The sequence below is a fragment of the Dermacentor albipictus genome, chromosome 7 (genome assembly GCF_038994185.2).
Source record: "Dermacentor albipictus isolate Rhodes 1998 colony chromosome 7, USDA_Dalb.pri_finalv2, whole genome shotgun sequence".
Taxonomy (NCBI): Eukaryota; Metazoa; Arthropoda; class Arachnida; order Ixodida; family Ixodidae; genus Dermacentor; species Dermacentor albipictus.
The window spans coordinates 112,737,712-112,751,779 of record NC_091827.1 but is presented as its reverse complement, the minus strand read 5'-3'; the positions used below and the strand labels follow the sequence as shown (position 1 = coordinate 112,751,779).

The 14,068-nt window shown below is 43.4% G+C and overlaps 1 protein-coding gene across 2 annotated transcripts in view; it reads left to right on the top strand.

Annotated features, from left to right (window-relative positions):
* Positions 1–14,068, top strand: part of LOC135907308 (medium-chain acyl-CoA ligase ACSF2, mitochondrial-like) — a 133,092-nt gene that overhangs the window by 79,259 nt on the left and 39,765 nt on the right. For both annotated transcript variants that reach the window (XM_065438996.2, XM_065438995.2), the window contains 2 exons: positions 2,410–2,502; positions 8,656–8,804. In XM_065438996.2, the coding sequence (XP_065295068.1) occupies positions 2,410–2,502; positions 8,656–8,804 (242 nt within the window). The remainder of the gene's footprint in view (positions 1–2,409; positions 2,503–8,655; positions 8,805–14,068) is intronic.

Here is a 14,068-nt window from a genome sequence, read left to right as displayed (position 1 = left end):
GAATCAACTGCACCCATTTGCCACAATTACCAAATCAATTTCTAAATTCACTAGTAGAATTGGAGGTACTAAAGGACTCGAGTTCTCCTAACCACAAGCTATGTCAGCCACCCCTTTCTTCAAGAATGATTGTTGGTTGGCTCCTCAGGGAACTGTTGTTACTAATTATTTTTATTTGTATTTTATTTACTTGAGTTTTATTACTTATAGTTTATTCATTCATTTTCATTATTGATTTATTTTATTTTAACATATTTCTTCCCCCATTTCTTTCCTTTTGATTTACTTTATGTTATGTGAAATTCCTGTGCTTAATGTCTGAGCGCACGCCAATATCTATCAAATACACAATTGTGCTGTAGACATATTTATTAAAGATTCATTGCCTTGTAACTATTCTTTTTTGTTTTCGTGACCGTAATCCCTTCTTTTTTTCTACATTCAATATACTTGCATTAATTAGATATTTGCCCATTTGTAGCCCCTTCCTATTTTTGTATTGCACTCGTGCTATGCTGTAGGTTGTGAGCAGCAGCATTGAAAATAAATAAATAAATAAATAACATTGCGACGAATTTCAAGTTAACTTTGTTCGGATTTATATTGTCGAAACAATCGGCATGAGTGCCGTAGATGTAGACTACGTATGCACAGTGTCATTAGAAGTAATAATACTCAAATAGAAGTGTTGTTCATCATTTATTTGATAAATCAACACTCGGCGATGGATCATAATGGCAGAACGGAAAGATTTCAAAAGCTTTACGTTTTGGGCGAGTTGGTTGTTCATGGTTCTGATTAAACTTTTGCGCGCACAAAGGCAGGACGTCGAAGGAAGTGTTACATTTTGGGCGAGTTGGTTGTACGTGGTTCTTATTAAACTGTAATCTAGTATAGATACTGCCCTCCAAATGTTATTTGTTTTTGTCGTTTTTTTATAGCAATTATATGGACACTGCAAAAGAATGTTCGCTGTCGCTGGCGGCGTCACCACGCGGTTGCACATAAATTTAGGTATGTCCATGCTAAATGTTTATCCATGTCGCATAAGCTGCTTACATGGCTAAACTATTCAATAACTAAAGTTATTCAGACTAGGTCTTAAGGTCTCGTCTAAATTATTCCTCAGAATTTCGGAAATGGTAGCCCGAAAACAAATGTCGAGAAACATAACACTGTCTGCGCATGGCTTTTATCACAAATGTTTTAAAACTGTTAAATTGTAAAAGTGCAAAACAGTATCAAAGCTCAAACCTTAAACTGATCTGAATTTCACTAGCGCGGCTATTAACGCGCAGCGTAGTGGCCTCTGTGCGATGCCATTACAGGCCGTTATACGTGTATCGTTGGATACACGTATAATTAGAACTCCGTCCAAGAACTTTAAATGCAGCGCCAAGCCTTGCTATCACACTCAGTGCTTGGCCCTTCGGATGGTACTGCATTTTTTTTACCGTGATGCTGTCAGCGACTATGAGATCAAGCACTGAGCACTGGCAGTGTTGTTATGCGTGTTAAAGCTTTTAGAGATGCCAGAAATTTTGGGGCACTCGCGCGCCTCACGTCCACGTTCGTTGGATACACGTATAATTAGAACTCCGTCCAAGAACTTTAAATGCAGCGCCAAGACTTGCTATCACACTCAGTGCTTGGCCCTTCGGATGGTACTGCATTTTTTTTACCGTGATGCTGTCAGCGACTATGAGATCAAGCACTGAGCACTGGCAGTGCTGTTATCTGCCATACGTGCGATGTGGCTGTGAATAATTTCCTTTTAAGGCCTAATCAATCGGTGCCTAATCAGCACTAAACAACTGTGACATGCTAGCGTCCAGCACATCTGACGCACACCTAGCCATACAATGACGTAGGGCACAACGGGAATAAAGGTGTTCAATACTCCGCGGGAACAACAGCAGCAACACAAATCGCCGTTGTGCGTCACTCGATGTGCCACACTCAGAAAGCGAAAAAGTCATGTTCTGCCACTACATTCGAGTCAGAAATATTATAGACACCCGATAAAAAAATTTTATCTCCGATTTTGGAAAGCACGGAATAGAGGGCCAAACTAATTGTCTGCTTTTCGATCCTATCGAGGTCCATACTTTGGTATTTCATGACCACAAAACGATTTTTTTTTCTAAACGCGTTGTCACTGAGTTTAGAAACCTGCAGTGCAAAAAGTAAGTCTTGGGTAAGGAAAAATTATTTTAGGCAACAAATAACCACACTTCACCGGCCATGACGTATGGCTAGGCCATTCGAACGCCGTTATTAAGCATTCGCCAGCCATGCAAACTATTACTCATAAAAAAGAAGCACTTGCTCATTCTGAAGTTGCTTGCAGCTGCCGACTACAGGAGCACTGGTTACTGATGACACAAATTCCCGAATTTATGTTTCCAGGGAACAACGGGGTCTCCAAAAGCTGCCGTACTCAGTCATCACAACTTCGTCAACAACGTTGTGGCATACCACTACAGGCACAACTTTTCAGAGGTAACCATTTGGGACATTTCAGCTTGTGCTGTACATGGGATGGAATCTAAAGAGTGGTTATGCGACGCTTGTCTTCGTTATTTCCTGAATATATTAACATTGATGGCTTTAAAATTAATATCTGGTCACTTTATGTACGCTATCACATATGGTCTTTCGACTAACGTTAGAGGACCCTCTGTATATAAACACGTGTTATACGAGTACTCAAATGAGTGAGAGCGATATCAGGCAGGGGGGGGGGGGTCTCAAGACAATTAACGCATTTCTACGCATACCTAGTTCACAACTTTGATGGCTTGACCATCAGAATAAAAGTCCATTTATGCTTAGACGCATCGCATAACCCTACATACTGAGGTATTGACATTATTTTCTTGCAACATGATCAATCTTACCTTGTTATTAGAAACGTGAAAATGTGAAAAGGGAAATGGCCGCGTACTATTAGCAATTACAGAGTTAGTGGTGATTGAAGTGTTAGTGGATGAATGGGGTGAAAGAAATTATTCTACAGAACAGGAGCTCACACTACACATACAATGAGAAATGCCGTATACATATAGTAAATGAAAACACGTGGATCCGAAGCCACGTTGTAATCGAAATTACGCAAGGCAGTCCATGTTAGGTAAGAAATAGTAGCAGTGAATAAAAGAAAATAGTGTTTCGTCGCATGCAGCTGTTAGCTGCCTGCGTCACGAGGACGTAGGCGGTGTGTAGTGCTTGTCGAGGGCAGACTGTTGTTGAGAGGTTCGTGTAAAAAGAAGCAAGCCATCTTTGAAAGCATTTAAGGCTGCATGGAAATTGTGTCGCTGTGACACATCCGTTTGGCGGATTGGCCATGAATGCGCAAGAAATCATTGCCATAACCAGTGTAGCATACTCAGTGCAGGGAAATACGCAACCTAATTGTCGGCTAGACCACAAAGCAGCCAGCAGGAAGCTGACCTTTAGAAGAAATATGCAGCAGCCGAACTTACCTACTCGACAAGAGAGCAGCCAGCACATAGCAAGCGGCCAAAGTTCTCTATACATATCCCCAATTATATCGGGTGAGGAAACCGTGACGAAGACTAAACCCCGCGAAGAGAACAAGAAAGTGTTGCTTTGTACTGTTTTCTGACCGACCAGCGCGTATCGAAATACTTGGCATGGAAGCTTGACAGCGCCGATATAAGGTTTATTTTATGCAGTTTCTGTGTGGTCTACGAGAGCTATTATTATGTTTACATGGCCCAAAAAATTTCTGGGAAAGTTAATTTTTCACCATCAACGAGTCAATCTTAGCCATGGCGTTAGCCATGGGACAAACCAAGCCCCTCTAAAGCACTCCTCAGGGGATTAACCTCTTAAAGGGGCCCTGAAAAATTTTCTCAAGTATTTATGGAATGTTATCACTATTAAATGAGGGCACCTCACGAATGTCCTGGCGCAAAAGCTTTCGAATCCTTCAAACACGGGCGAAGTTAGTTACCCGACCGATCAGGGGCTTTATTTCTCTTTTAATTTCTCCTAGCCGACAAATAGCTACAAAGGGGAGTTGGCAAGGGGGCGCAAGGGCGAAGTACATCTCTGGCCCCACGCAAAGGCTGAACTGGCAGCCGCGTGGCAGCCAACGTGGCAGCCACGGCATCTACGCAATGCACTTCATTTCGGAGGACAAGCGCAGCAGACGTAGCAAAGCGTAACTGCCGTACTAGACTGGCAGTGCAAAGCTGAAATCGTTGTTCTGTCCTTTATTGCGATAGCTATTACATGGACACTACAGGAACATTTCTGCCATTGACGTCAGCCATTGCTGTGAGGTTTTGGATAAAGTGCAAGCGCGATAACATCGTCTCCCCGCGCCGTATGCTGTATCACTGGTGCTACGACTGCTGATGTATCTGTAGATCTACTGATATTTAAAAGTTTCTGCTGATTCAGTGATAGGGCGCGTAAATCCACTTATTTTTTGTCTGTTCTACGGAAACGAAAGCAAAAGCTGTAACTTTTCCGGTACCAAGTTTATTTTAATGCGCTGCCACCACGTGAACGATCCAAAAGAAAGAAGGCGTGTTATCTCAGAAATGAGCACATTCTCGCGTTTCCAGATCCTTAGACTAAGCCCTACCTATGTCTAGTGAGCAAAGGTGGAGAAAGGGTAAGACGGTGAATCGGTGGAAGTGAGGGCACTACCGTATGCCACAAGTACAAAACCAGAACCGATGACTCTTTTTTTTGTCGCGCTTTGAGCACCTATCCTGTGCTAAAGGGGAATGGGAACCCGCAATTGCTTACTAGTCTGAATAGTTCTACCAGTTTGTGCATTGCACGTGGCACAGGTGACAGGACACGTCACCCATTCCATCGCATCAGTTGACGCATTAACCGGAAAACTTCGGCATGCGCGCTTCTTTAGAGCTCGCCAGAGCTCACTAATACTTCAGGTTTCAGGTACTAATTACCATCTGACGCTTTGAATAGGCCATTATCAGTTCTTGATTGTTTTGACACCCGTGCTTGATTATGGGTTTCGGAAAACGAAGGTTTCTGAAAAGCATCGCCAAAAATCTCGAGGTCGCTCGTGTGTAATTTATCAGAAGCTACAATAATACTGCAATTGAGCACTCATAAGCGCTGAATTCGTGGGTTTAAAAACTGTGCCAAAATTGAAATAAAAATAAACTAATTTCTGCTGATTTTTAGCGAAAACATTTACTGCTATTTTTTATGTGTCGGGGCAGCATTGTGCTGCATGTGTGAGTGAAAGCGTGCGAGATGTGAGCTGAAAATCGTGGCTCAATCTCGCGCACGCAACGTCGGAAAGCGGGGACGAGGCACGCCGCCTTCCTTCGCGCGCAAGGCTTCGGGGGCAGGGTAAGGAAGGGGGCGCGTTCTGCTTCGGGCGGCGACGGGTACAGAGTCCGCGCTGTGTTTTCGCGGCGTAGTTCGCGTTGATGCGAGCGTCTGCACGAAGGTCAATTCGCTCGCCACTGCTGCCGCGTTTCCTCACAGCAGCGTTTGACCGCGAGTATCTGCGGGTCATCGAGCAAGATGTGTTCATGTTTGCTTGTTCGAGCGTGACGCCAGCCTTGTTAATATAGTTCATATGCTTACGCTTACAGGTTTATACGGTCGATAAAACTGCTATCATGACTTCCTATAGTTGTCCACTAATTTGCTATCGCAATCAATGTTTTGTCTTTCAGGTGAAATTGCGAAGTTGTAATGTAGAAGTAACATATTAAATTCGAACTGCCAATTGAATGACCAGATTACGCGGAATTACACAACACCATAAATTGCAAAGGCGCACATTGCCGCCACCGCACTCAAAATTAAGCAAAAATCAGTCTGTCAAATGGCCGCAGTTACAAACCAGACCCTATCTGAGTCCAGCTATCATGCGCCTAATACACCCAGATTTATACACGACTGGCTATTGCAGACATTGGTATTCTAGAGCCACCCTAGAGCATATCCTATGGGAATGTACGGGTTTAATACACAATAACGATGATGCAGCCTCAAACTGCGACAGCCACCGCGCACGCTGGCAGGCTGCGTAGCTAAGCTCGGATCTGCAGCACCAACTCTGGGCGGTACAGCGACCCGAGGAAGCCGCCAAAGGCGAACAACCCTTGGCAAAAACCTAGGCGGGGTCCAGCCCACCACACCAAGTCGCAGGGCACCCAATAAAGTCATTGCAGTGAATGAATATTTACGACTAGGGAAGGAGACCCGAACAAGCAAGTTTGCCTCAGAAGTAGTAGGCAAGGTATTAGATATTGCTTCTGGTGGTGGTCATTTTGGGTAAAATGACCAGAGTTTTACTATGAAGTCAATAATAAAGAGCCAATGCCTGCAATTTTACCAAGAAGCCAGGGTTTCGTCGTCCTACTCGGTTAGCACACAAGGGGTTCATTGCCTTGTTGCACCACAGAAACTGTCCGAGGGTGTTTCCTAAAAAACCAATGACAGCTCTCAAGCAGCATTTCAACACCACATGTTCGGCAGTATTCGGACAATGTCGGTTTCCCGAAATTCGGACAAACCAGAAGTTCAATTAAACTCGGAGACTTGAATTTATCAATAGTAGTCAATGGAAACACTATGCTTAAACATTGGTCCCAGAGCAAGACTTCAAGCAACAATTCTTGTCAATTTTTATTTAATACCAAATAATTTATTCAATTTCGTTTAGACAAATGCATCACTATGGTCCGACCATGGACGATCAATTGGCCTTACAAACGTGATAATCTAGCTACTTAATCCGACAAGGACGACGGAACAGCATTGCTTTGCTGTGCTCAGAAGTAAAACTTCGACAACTAGAACTCCGCAACAATAGATTCTCACGCACCAGTTGGACATACAGAAGACAAGATTCACAGTGTAGGTAAAAAGCTACTGTCTAGTAGAGCTGCTTTAATCAACTGAAGGATGTACCCCATAATTACTTAACTTATGACAGCTCTTTGCCGTGAATGCCGAGCCTCAGCGCATTCATTTATAAATAGCTGGTGTTTACTGCAGCTGATGTTATACCTGATGTTACTGCAGTTATTGTTATGCTACTTAGTAAGTTATAAAAAAAACTTGTTGCGTTTGCTTCAAGAACCATCGGAAAACACGAAAATATACTCCCATGTGGGCAGTACTGAGATGGAAAGGTGGGCGAGTTGGTATGCATACATAATGCTAACCGCTCGAACGAAACGACGGACGAGGTGAAAGCGCTCGTCCTGTGTTCCTTCACCTAGTCCTTCGTTTTCTTCGCGCGCTGTTACCATTATGAATGGACAGGACTGACGTGTTCTGCGCCACGTACTTCCATGAGTATATCTCTTGTTGACATGTGCTTGTAAGTGCTAGCCACAAGCTGCTTTCCAGAGTAATGTGCTCAAGGAAACAAATTCAGTGAAAACTGTCACCACGTTTGGTACACTGCTACTTCAACTCTAACACCTAAAATTACCAGTAAGTTTAACGGAAACGGAACACGTAGCACGGAGCGGACGACCTCGACTGATTGGCGGTTGCCTCGAGTTTGGAGGGGCCGGCAGCTCTATAGGTGACGTTTTGGTTACTGAAGGTCTGCGTCTACCTGTACCAAGTGTGAAGATTATAGCAACGCTGACAGTAAAGGAGTCCATGCTCGCCGAAGTTTACAAGGATTTATAAAAAGTGCCCGCTATATCACGTCTAAAACGAGGCCTCAAAGCCCACAATTGGTGCACACGGGAATTTGAAACTCGCTTTTTTTTCTTACTGCCCTGAACACATGCCATGTTTCATCTGATACCTAAATCGGAAGCCGCATATCTCTGCGCAACTAACAAGAAAAGGTTGATTGCGATCAAACGCTGCACTTGCAGTACTCTTTAGTTGCCTATGTTCGATGACAGTTCATAGGTCGACGTGAGACTTAAGGAAATATGTCAAATCTCCAGCCGCCTACTGCAAGCTATCATGCATCCTGAATGACCACGGTCTTACGAACCACAGAACATTATTCACATTTTTTTCGCTAGATAGGTTAACACTAAATTACGTGGCCCTAGATGCTTTTTCAGTGTGCCTAAAAGTCATGCCAAATAGTTCGCAGTGCACTTCAGCAACGATTCATATGTTAAGGTAACTTTTGCCCTCTCTCACAAACTGTCTCTGCTGTTATTTAGCAATAGCTCATTCTGTTTAACACAAATATATCTGTTTGCTCACATCAAAAAGATTCAAAGACCTCATACCACAGTCAGGCAAGTGATATGAACCGCGGCATAATTGTAAACGGTGCTTTATAAGCTGAGTGGTCGTAGCTCTTCTTGCCGGCTGTCGTGATTACAGGAATCGTACACAACTTCAAGAAATACGTAATGTTAGACTTGTGAAAAGGCAAGACGTATAGACGTCCTTTACCGCTAAGAAGTGTTACATTGGGGCAGTGCCTTTTCGAACATGTAATTCAAGGTATATGTCCACTATACAGTGTTCCCATACACCTATATTCTATGCATTGTCAATTAGTATACACCACCGCTGCATTCCTGATGCATATTTACGCGAAAAAGGCATGGGTTTATTAATCTTTGTTAGCTATGAATTGTCATGTTTACGTAGATGGGCGCAGAGAAAGTTGAAATTACGACACTTGTTCTCTCTCAGGACATGGTTGTTTGTAATCCCCTGCCATTCTTCCATGCGTACGGACTCAGCCTGGCCGTGGGTCGGACACTGATATATGGGGTCAAAGCAGTGGTGCCCTCACCCAGTTACGACGTCGGTGCCTTGTTGAAGGCCATCCAAGAACATAGGTAAGTGGATCACCATCAACGAATCTTTATTCAAGATGACGCTTTACCAACGGTAATATGTGCCTTTCAATGGTATAAGTCAAGAAACAACAGAGGTTGTTCAGAAGATTCAGGCTTGTCATCTCTTTCAGACAAAATAAGGAAAACAGCGGGGCATTAGGTCACTTCAGCTTATGTGTAGATAACACTGAAGGGCAAAATTGCTATTTCTGCAACGTTGGATCACATGTGGCTTCTTCCTTAAGTTCGTCAAAACAAACTACTGTGCAGGTTTCTTAGTGGAAGCGCTTACCAAAGCAGCCAAGTGACTTCGAAGTGAAGAAAACTGTTCTGCAGTTTCCTTCACTTCTCATTGTGTGTTATTAAAACCTTAGAACGCTAAAAACATAAAAGCGGTAGAAAAAGAAACACACAGCACACGCGCTCACTCACAACTGATGTTTAATGCACGTATTGAAAAATACCTTAGGGAAAATGGACGCTTCGCGCACGTAAAGATGACGTATAAAACAGCATGCATGTAAGGCACGTGTGAATATCGAAGCGCCCGTTTCCTATATATGAATTTTTTCCATACGAGCATTAAACATCAGTTGCGAGTGGGCGCGTGTGGTGTGTGTTTCTTTTTCTACGTCTTTCGTGTTTTTAGCGCTCTAAATTTTTATTAATATGCGTTACCAACTAGCCCATATATCCATCCTTATACATGGCGTGCTTAATTGCGTGTAAACCTTATAGCGGCCACAGCAAAAATTTTTAGGGCAATCAATCCTGCTCTATAAAACCTTCTATAGTATGCGAAACAGCTAAAAAGAGAAATTATGATGACTAAGGCCCACAAATTTGAATCATCTGTCTCAGAATCTTTGAAAGAAAAGCAAAATGAGAATATCCCGAAAAGAAATTTTCGCTGCTTCGAATGCAACATTTAAATACACCGGCATGTGGGAGTGTGGCTCTGAGCAGCCTGAAACATCGACTTTAAGTAATGGAAGTTGGCGCGCAATGGTTGCCAAGCCTGCTGAACTTGTTGAACGAATAGATGTTGTGTAACGAACTCCTGAGGAAAACTGGGTGAAAAAGTGCCAAGCGCAAAAGCGTCGCCATGTCAATGCTGCTCATTGTGGACAGCGCAATTATTTCCGGAATAACTAAAATGATTTATTATAACCATAGTAGCACGCCGGAACCGAACCGCAAACCGAAACACGAAAAAAAAGCGTTATTTTTGCTCTAAGCCTAACTGAACCGGAACGTTACGATTTCATTCTCTCTGGTGTGAAACCGAAGGCTTTCGGTTCAGGTTGGCCAACTTTTCTAGAGCCGCTCACCCATGCATTACCTGCCCTTGTAGCTCAACCATGCTACCTCAGGTACAAATACACACCATTTTGCCGTGATATTAAAAGCACCGTTAGGGCAGTTTTCAGTGTATTGCATCAAAGGGCAGACTAGGCGTTGTGTTAACGCGATAATATTTGCATCGCATCAGACGCGCACACTCGCCAGACTGTGATGCGTACAAGGAACCTGAGATAGAGGAGCAGGTTTACTTGTTGCTTGTTTCCAGTAAGACTTTGAAAGGCAGGCATTGATCTCTGTGCTAGTGCCAATTACCAACAGGTCGCTCAGACGAAAATTGTTACTAGTCCGCTGATTGGACATATCAATGAAGCGAGCCATCGAGGCTCTCTAAGAACATTTGTATAACGCGATTAATGCAAGGCTATGAATGATCCCTTCGAACATGTGCATGTATCTTATCACATTATACTTACTGACCTCATCATTACTGCTCAGTCCCCTGTGTTCTTCCTCTTCCTTTCCCCCCTAAGCAGAGTAGCACTGTGGATGACTCTCTGCATTACCTGGATATGTTCACCTATCTCTGACACCTTTTATAAACCTTCGCTTCACATTGATTCCTGTATTGATGTTGGAAATACCGGTTTTACTGCTCACTTTATTCCAAGCGTCCGCTGAAATGTTCCGAGAGCAACGGAAATTATCTGAGCGCCAAACTCTTTAGTCGAAGTGCCAAAAATTTTAAATCCTAGCGCCAACGTATTTAGCTTCAGCGCCAGCAGTAATAGGGTACGCACTAGTGAGGTTAATCCAAGTGCGAAGATGTGGAAGTGGAATGCTAGCAGCGAAAATAAATTTAATTCTGTCGTCTTTAAACTGTCTTTCAACGTTTCAGACTTTTTTTCGCAATACTGTTGTTTTTCTTGTCTGGGTTAAATTGACTGCTCCTTGGGTTAAAATTGATGGCACTTAGTTTAAACGCGTTGGCACTTGGATTAATTCACTGGCACACGGCCTTTTGTGCTAGCTCTGAAGATTTAATTGCTCGGCACTTAAATTAGATAACTTGGCACTAAGGAAGCTTTCAGTGGTATTCAGATTATTTGAGCTGGCGCTTAAAGTGACCAGTAGAACGTTTAGACGTAAATATTGCTTTTATTTCTAGGCTTTGCCTGAAAAACAAACAGGCGTAATCTTTCAATGCAGATTAGCAGCATCGTCGAGTTCTTGTACAACATAAATTCTTGCAGTTTTCCTGTAATTATTTTTCGGTTATTCAAAAAAACTTCGCCCATTCAAACAGCTTTGAACCGTTAATTATTCGCTCTGGAGCACACGCGCAGTGCGCCGCCTATCGAGGCACCACTGATGGCCATCTAGCGGGCGCTTTCGAAAACACGCTCGGGAGCAGTAGCAGACGGCAATAATCAGCAGCAATGATAGCTGATGCTCGCAGCTGCGATCTTTCATTTGTTCGCGTGGCAGACTGCTTCTTCCGCCATGACAGCTGCGGGAAAGGCGCGAGCCTCTATGAGAGCCGACATGTACACGGTGTGACCGGAGTTTGGGGCATTCCAGTCCGCATATATGGTAGCTGCGACGTATACAACCGCAATGAAGCCTAGTTATACGAAGTGGAGCTAACGTTGAGTAGCCGCTTCATTTTTTGACTAATGTAATGTGCGATAGTTTTCTTTATTCTACCCTTGCAATAGTAATGTTTCTTTACCTCGATAATAGGCACACGTCGTCCGTGCAGACTTTTATCTCAACCGATTCCGCACGAAGCGATGCCTGCGCTCCATGTATTGTTCTTTAGGCCGATGAATGCTGTGACATCGCCGATTCAGTGCCGTCAAAGTCGCCTCAAGATAAGTAATTGGGAATTGGGCAATAAAAATTTGTATTTATAGTGGTCAGCGCAAGCGTGAAAAATTACAGGGTCTCTTAAGATCGCCTTTAAGAGGTGAACGGCGAAAGCCTACTCTTCCTCCTCTTATCATTCGCCTCTTTCTCTTTGCCTCTTCTCTTTCTCCTCTTCCTTTTAGTCATTACTGCTCGCTACTAAGCATCTTCAGTCATTTGTAATCAATTGTGGTCATTACAAACAGTCGTTAAACATGTTGGTCATATATTCGTCAGTAATCACTACAAGTCATTTAAGTCATTATTAGTCATTACTGGTCATTACTAAGCGTTTTAGTAATTTCTAACCAGTCGTGGTGATTACAAGCCGTCGTTAGACATATTGGTCATTTCGGAGTCATTAGAAGTCATTACCATTAATTAGCAGTCATTATTAGTGATTACTAGTCATTATTATCCTCTACAAATCTCTATTATAGCGTTATCATTAACTAGTAGTCATTATCAATCATTTTTCATCCTTTAATCTGTCATTATTCTGTCTTCACGGGGCGTGATGACGCTTCCGCGGACACTCCCGCGCTCAGGTCTGCTGACACAAACTTCACCATGAGCCTAGAAAGGCTTTCGCCTTAATATAAAAAGCGATTCAGCGGTGTGCCGCCGATGCAGTTCCGCGGCTTAAGCCGAAGAACTGGCCTTCTGGCTGCAATTCTCACAATTTGAAATTCATTTAATGATCTGCTTGGACATACAGAAAGGCTTACCAACTTCTCAATATATCTTATAATGTTGTGGTAGACCAATGCCACATGATATATTCAGAACAGGAGCCGTGCTGGTCAAGGTAAATGTGCGCTGGCGGCAAGGGTGGGTTAGGCCTCTGCGGCGTAGGCATTTCAGTCCTCCGGCACAAAAGACGATAAGAAAGATTTCAGTTCAGCAGATAATGCACACACAAACAGGACTACGCGGCGAAACAAACAAAGTGCTCAGCGTGGTACGTCCGCTCAGACAACATCAATGCGTAAAGACTTCTCAAACGTTATCGAAACTTCTCATCAAAAATGAGGCAGCATTACCATATGCAGTAGCTGAGAGCAATACTCACTCTGAGTTACCCCTTTTCTAAAGCATTTCGCAAGAAACCACAATATGGAAGATTGTCTTCGTTAGAAAAGAATATAGCTCTTAAAGAAGAACTTGTATGTAGTTCTTAAGATAAAAAAGGGTGATTTAAGCCACTTATAAGCGAGCCGAGGCGGAAACGTCGCATTTTAAAAATAATCAGTTCTGCATGAAGCAACAGCAACACTTCAACATGCACGAAGCCGCACATAAAATAGACTCAACAATGTGAACTGTATCACAACTGGTGTGGCGATAAATGTCCGCGTAGAAATAAATAAATTAATTGCGAGCCTCAGCAAGCTTAACATACAACGCTATGTACTCGTGCACCCTAGCTATGCAGCATTGTATTGAAGCGGAAATGGTAGAAGCGGCAATCAGCATTCAGAACCTAAGCGAAATCTCTTTAACCCGCATGCTACACTGCAGGAACACTGAACAGAACATGAGTAGGCCGTGATCAACTTCGTCCCTTACTCGTGCAAACATGATCGAGTGCGAAAAACACCGAGATGACAAAAGAAACCATGGGGACAAAATATTTCCCGTGGAGCAGGGATAATCCAATAATGCCGTGGCTCCCGCTCAAGTGGCTTCGCATGCGGCCTCGCCGGCAATGATCATGCGGCCTTGTGGGGAATGATTAGAACCATGCAAGCGGCACATTTTGCAGGTAATTATGCACTCTACCAAGGAATGGTTATACTTCGACATGCCTTGAATCTTTGGCCGCCACAGACATACAAAGGGTGTTGCCGATTTCGCTCTGAAAACGTGCATCAAACAGAAAAGCAAGAGCAACGACGCCAAAAACAGTCGCCGACGGCTGCCTGCTTTCCCGAGCGCACTTCGCGAGGCCAGCAGCCGTGGTGCATCCATCGGCGTGCATTACGCCCTGGTGAAAGCAGTAGAAAAAAAATTTAAAAGATAGACGAATACCAGACAGTTGGCGACAAAGTAGA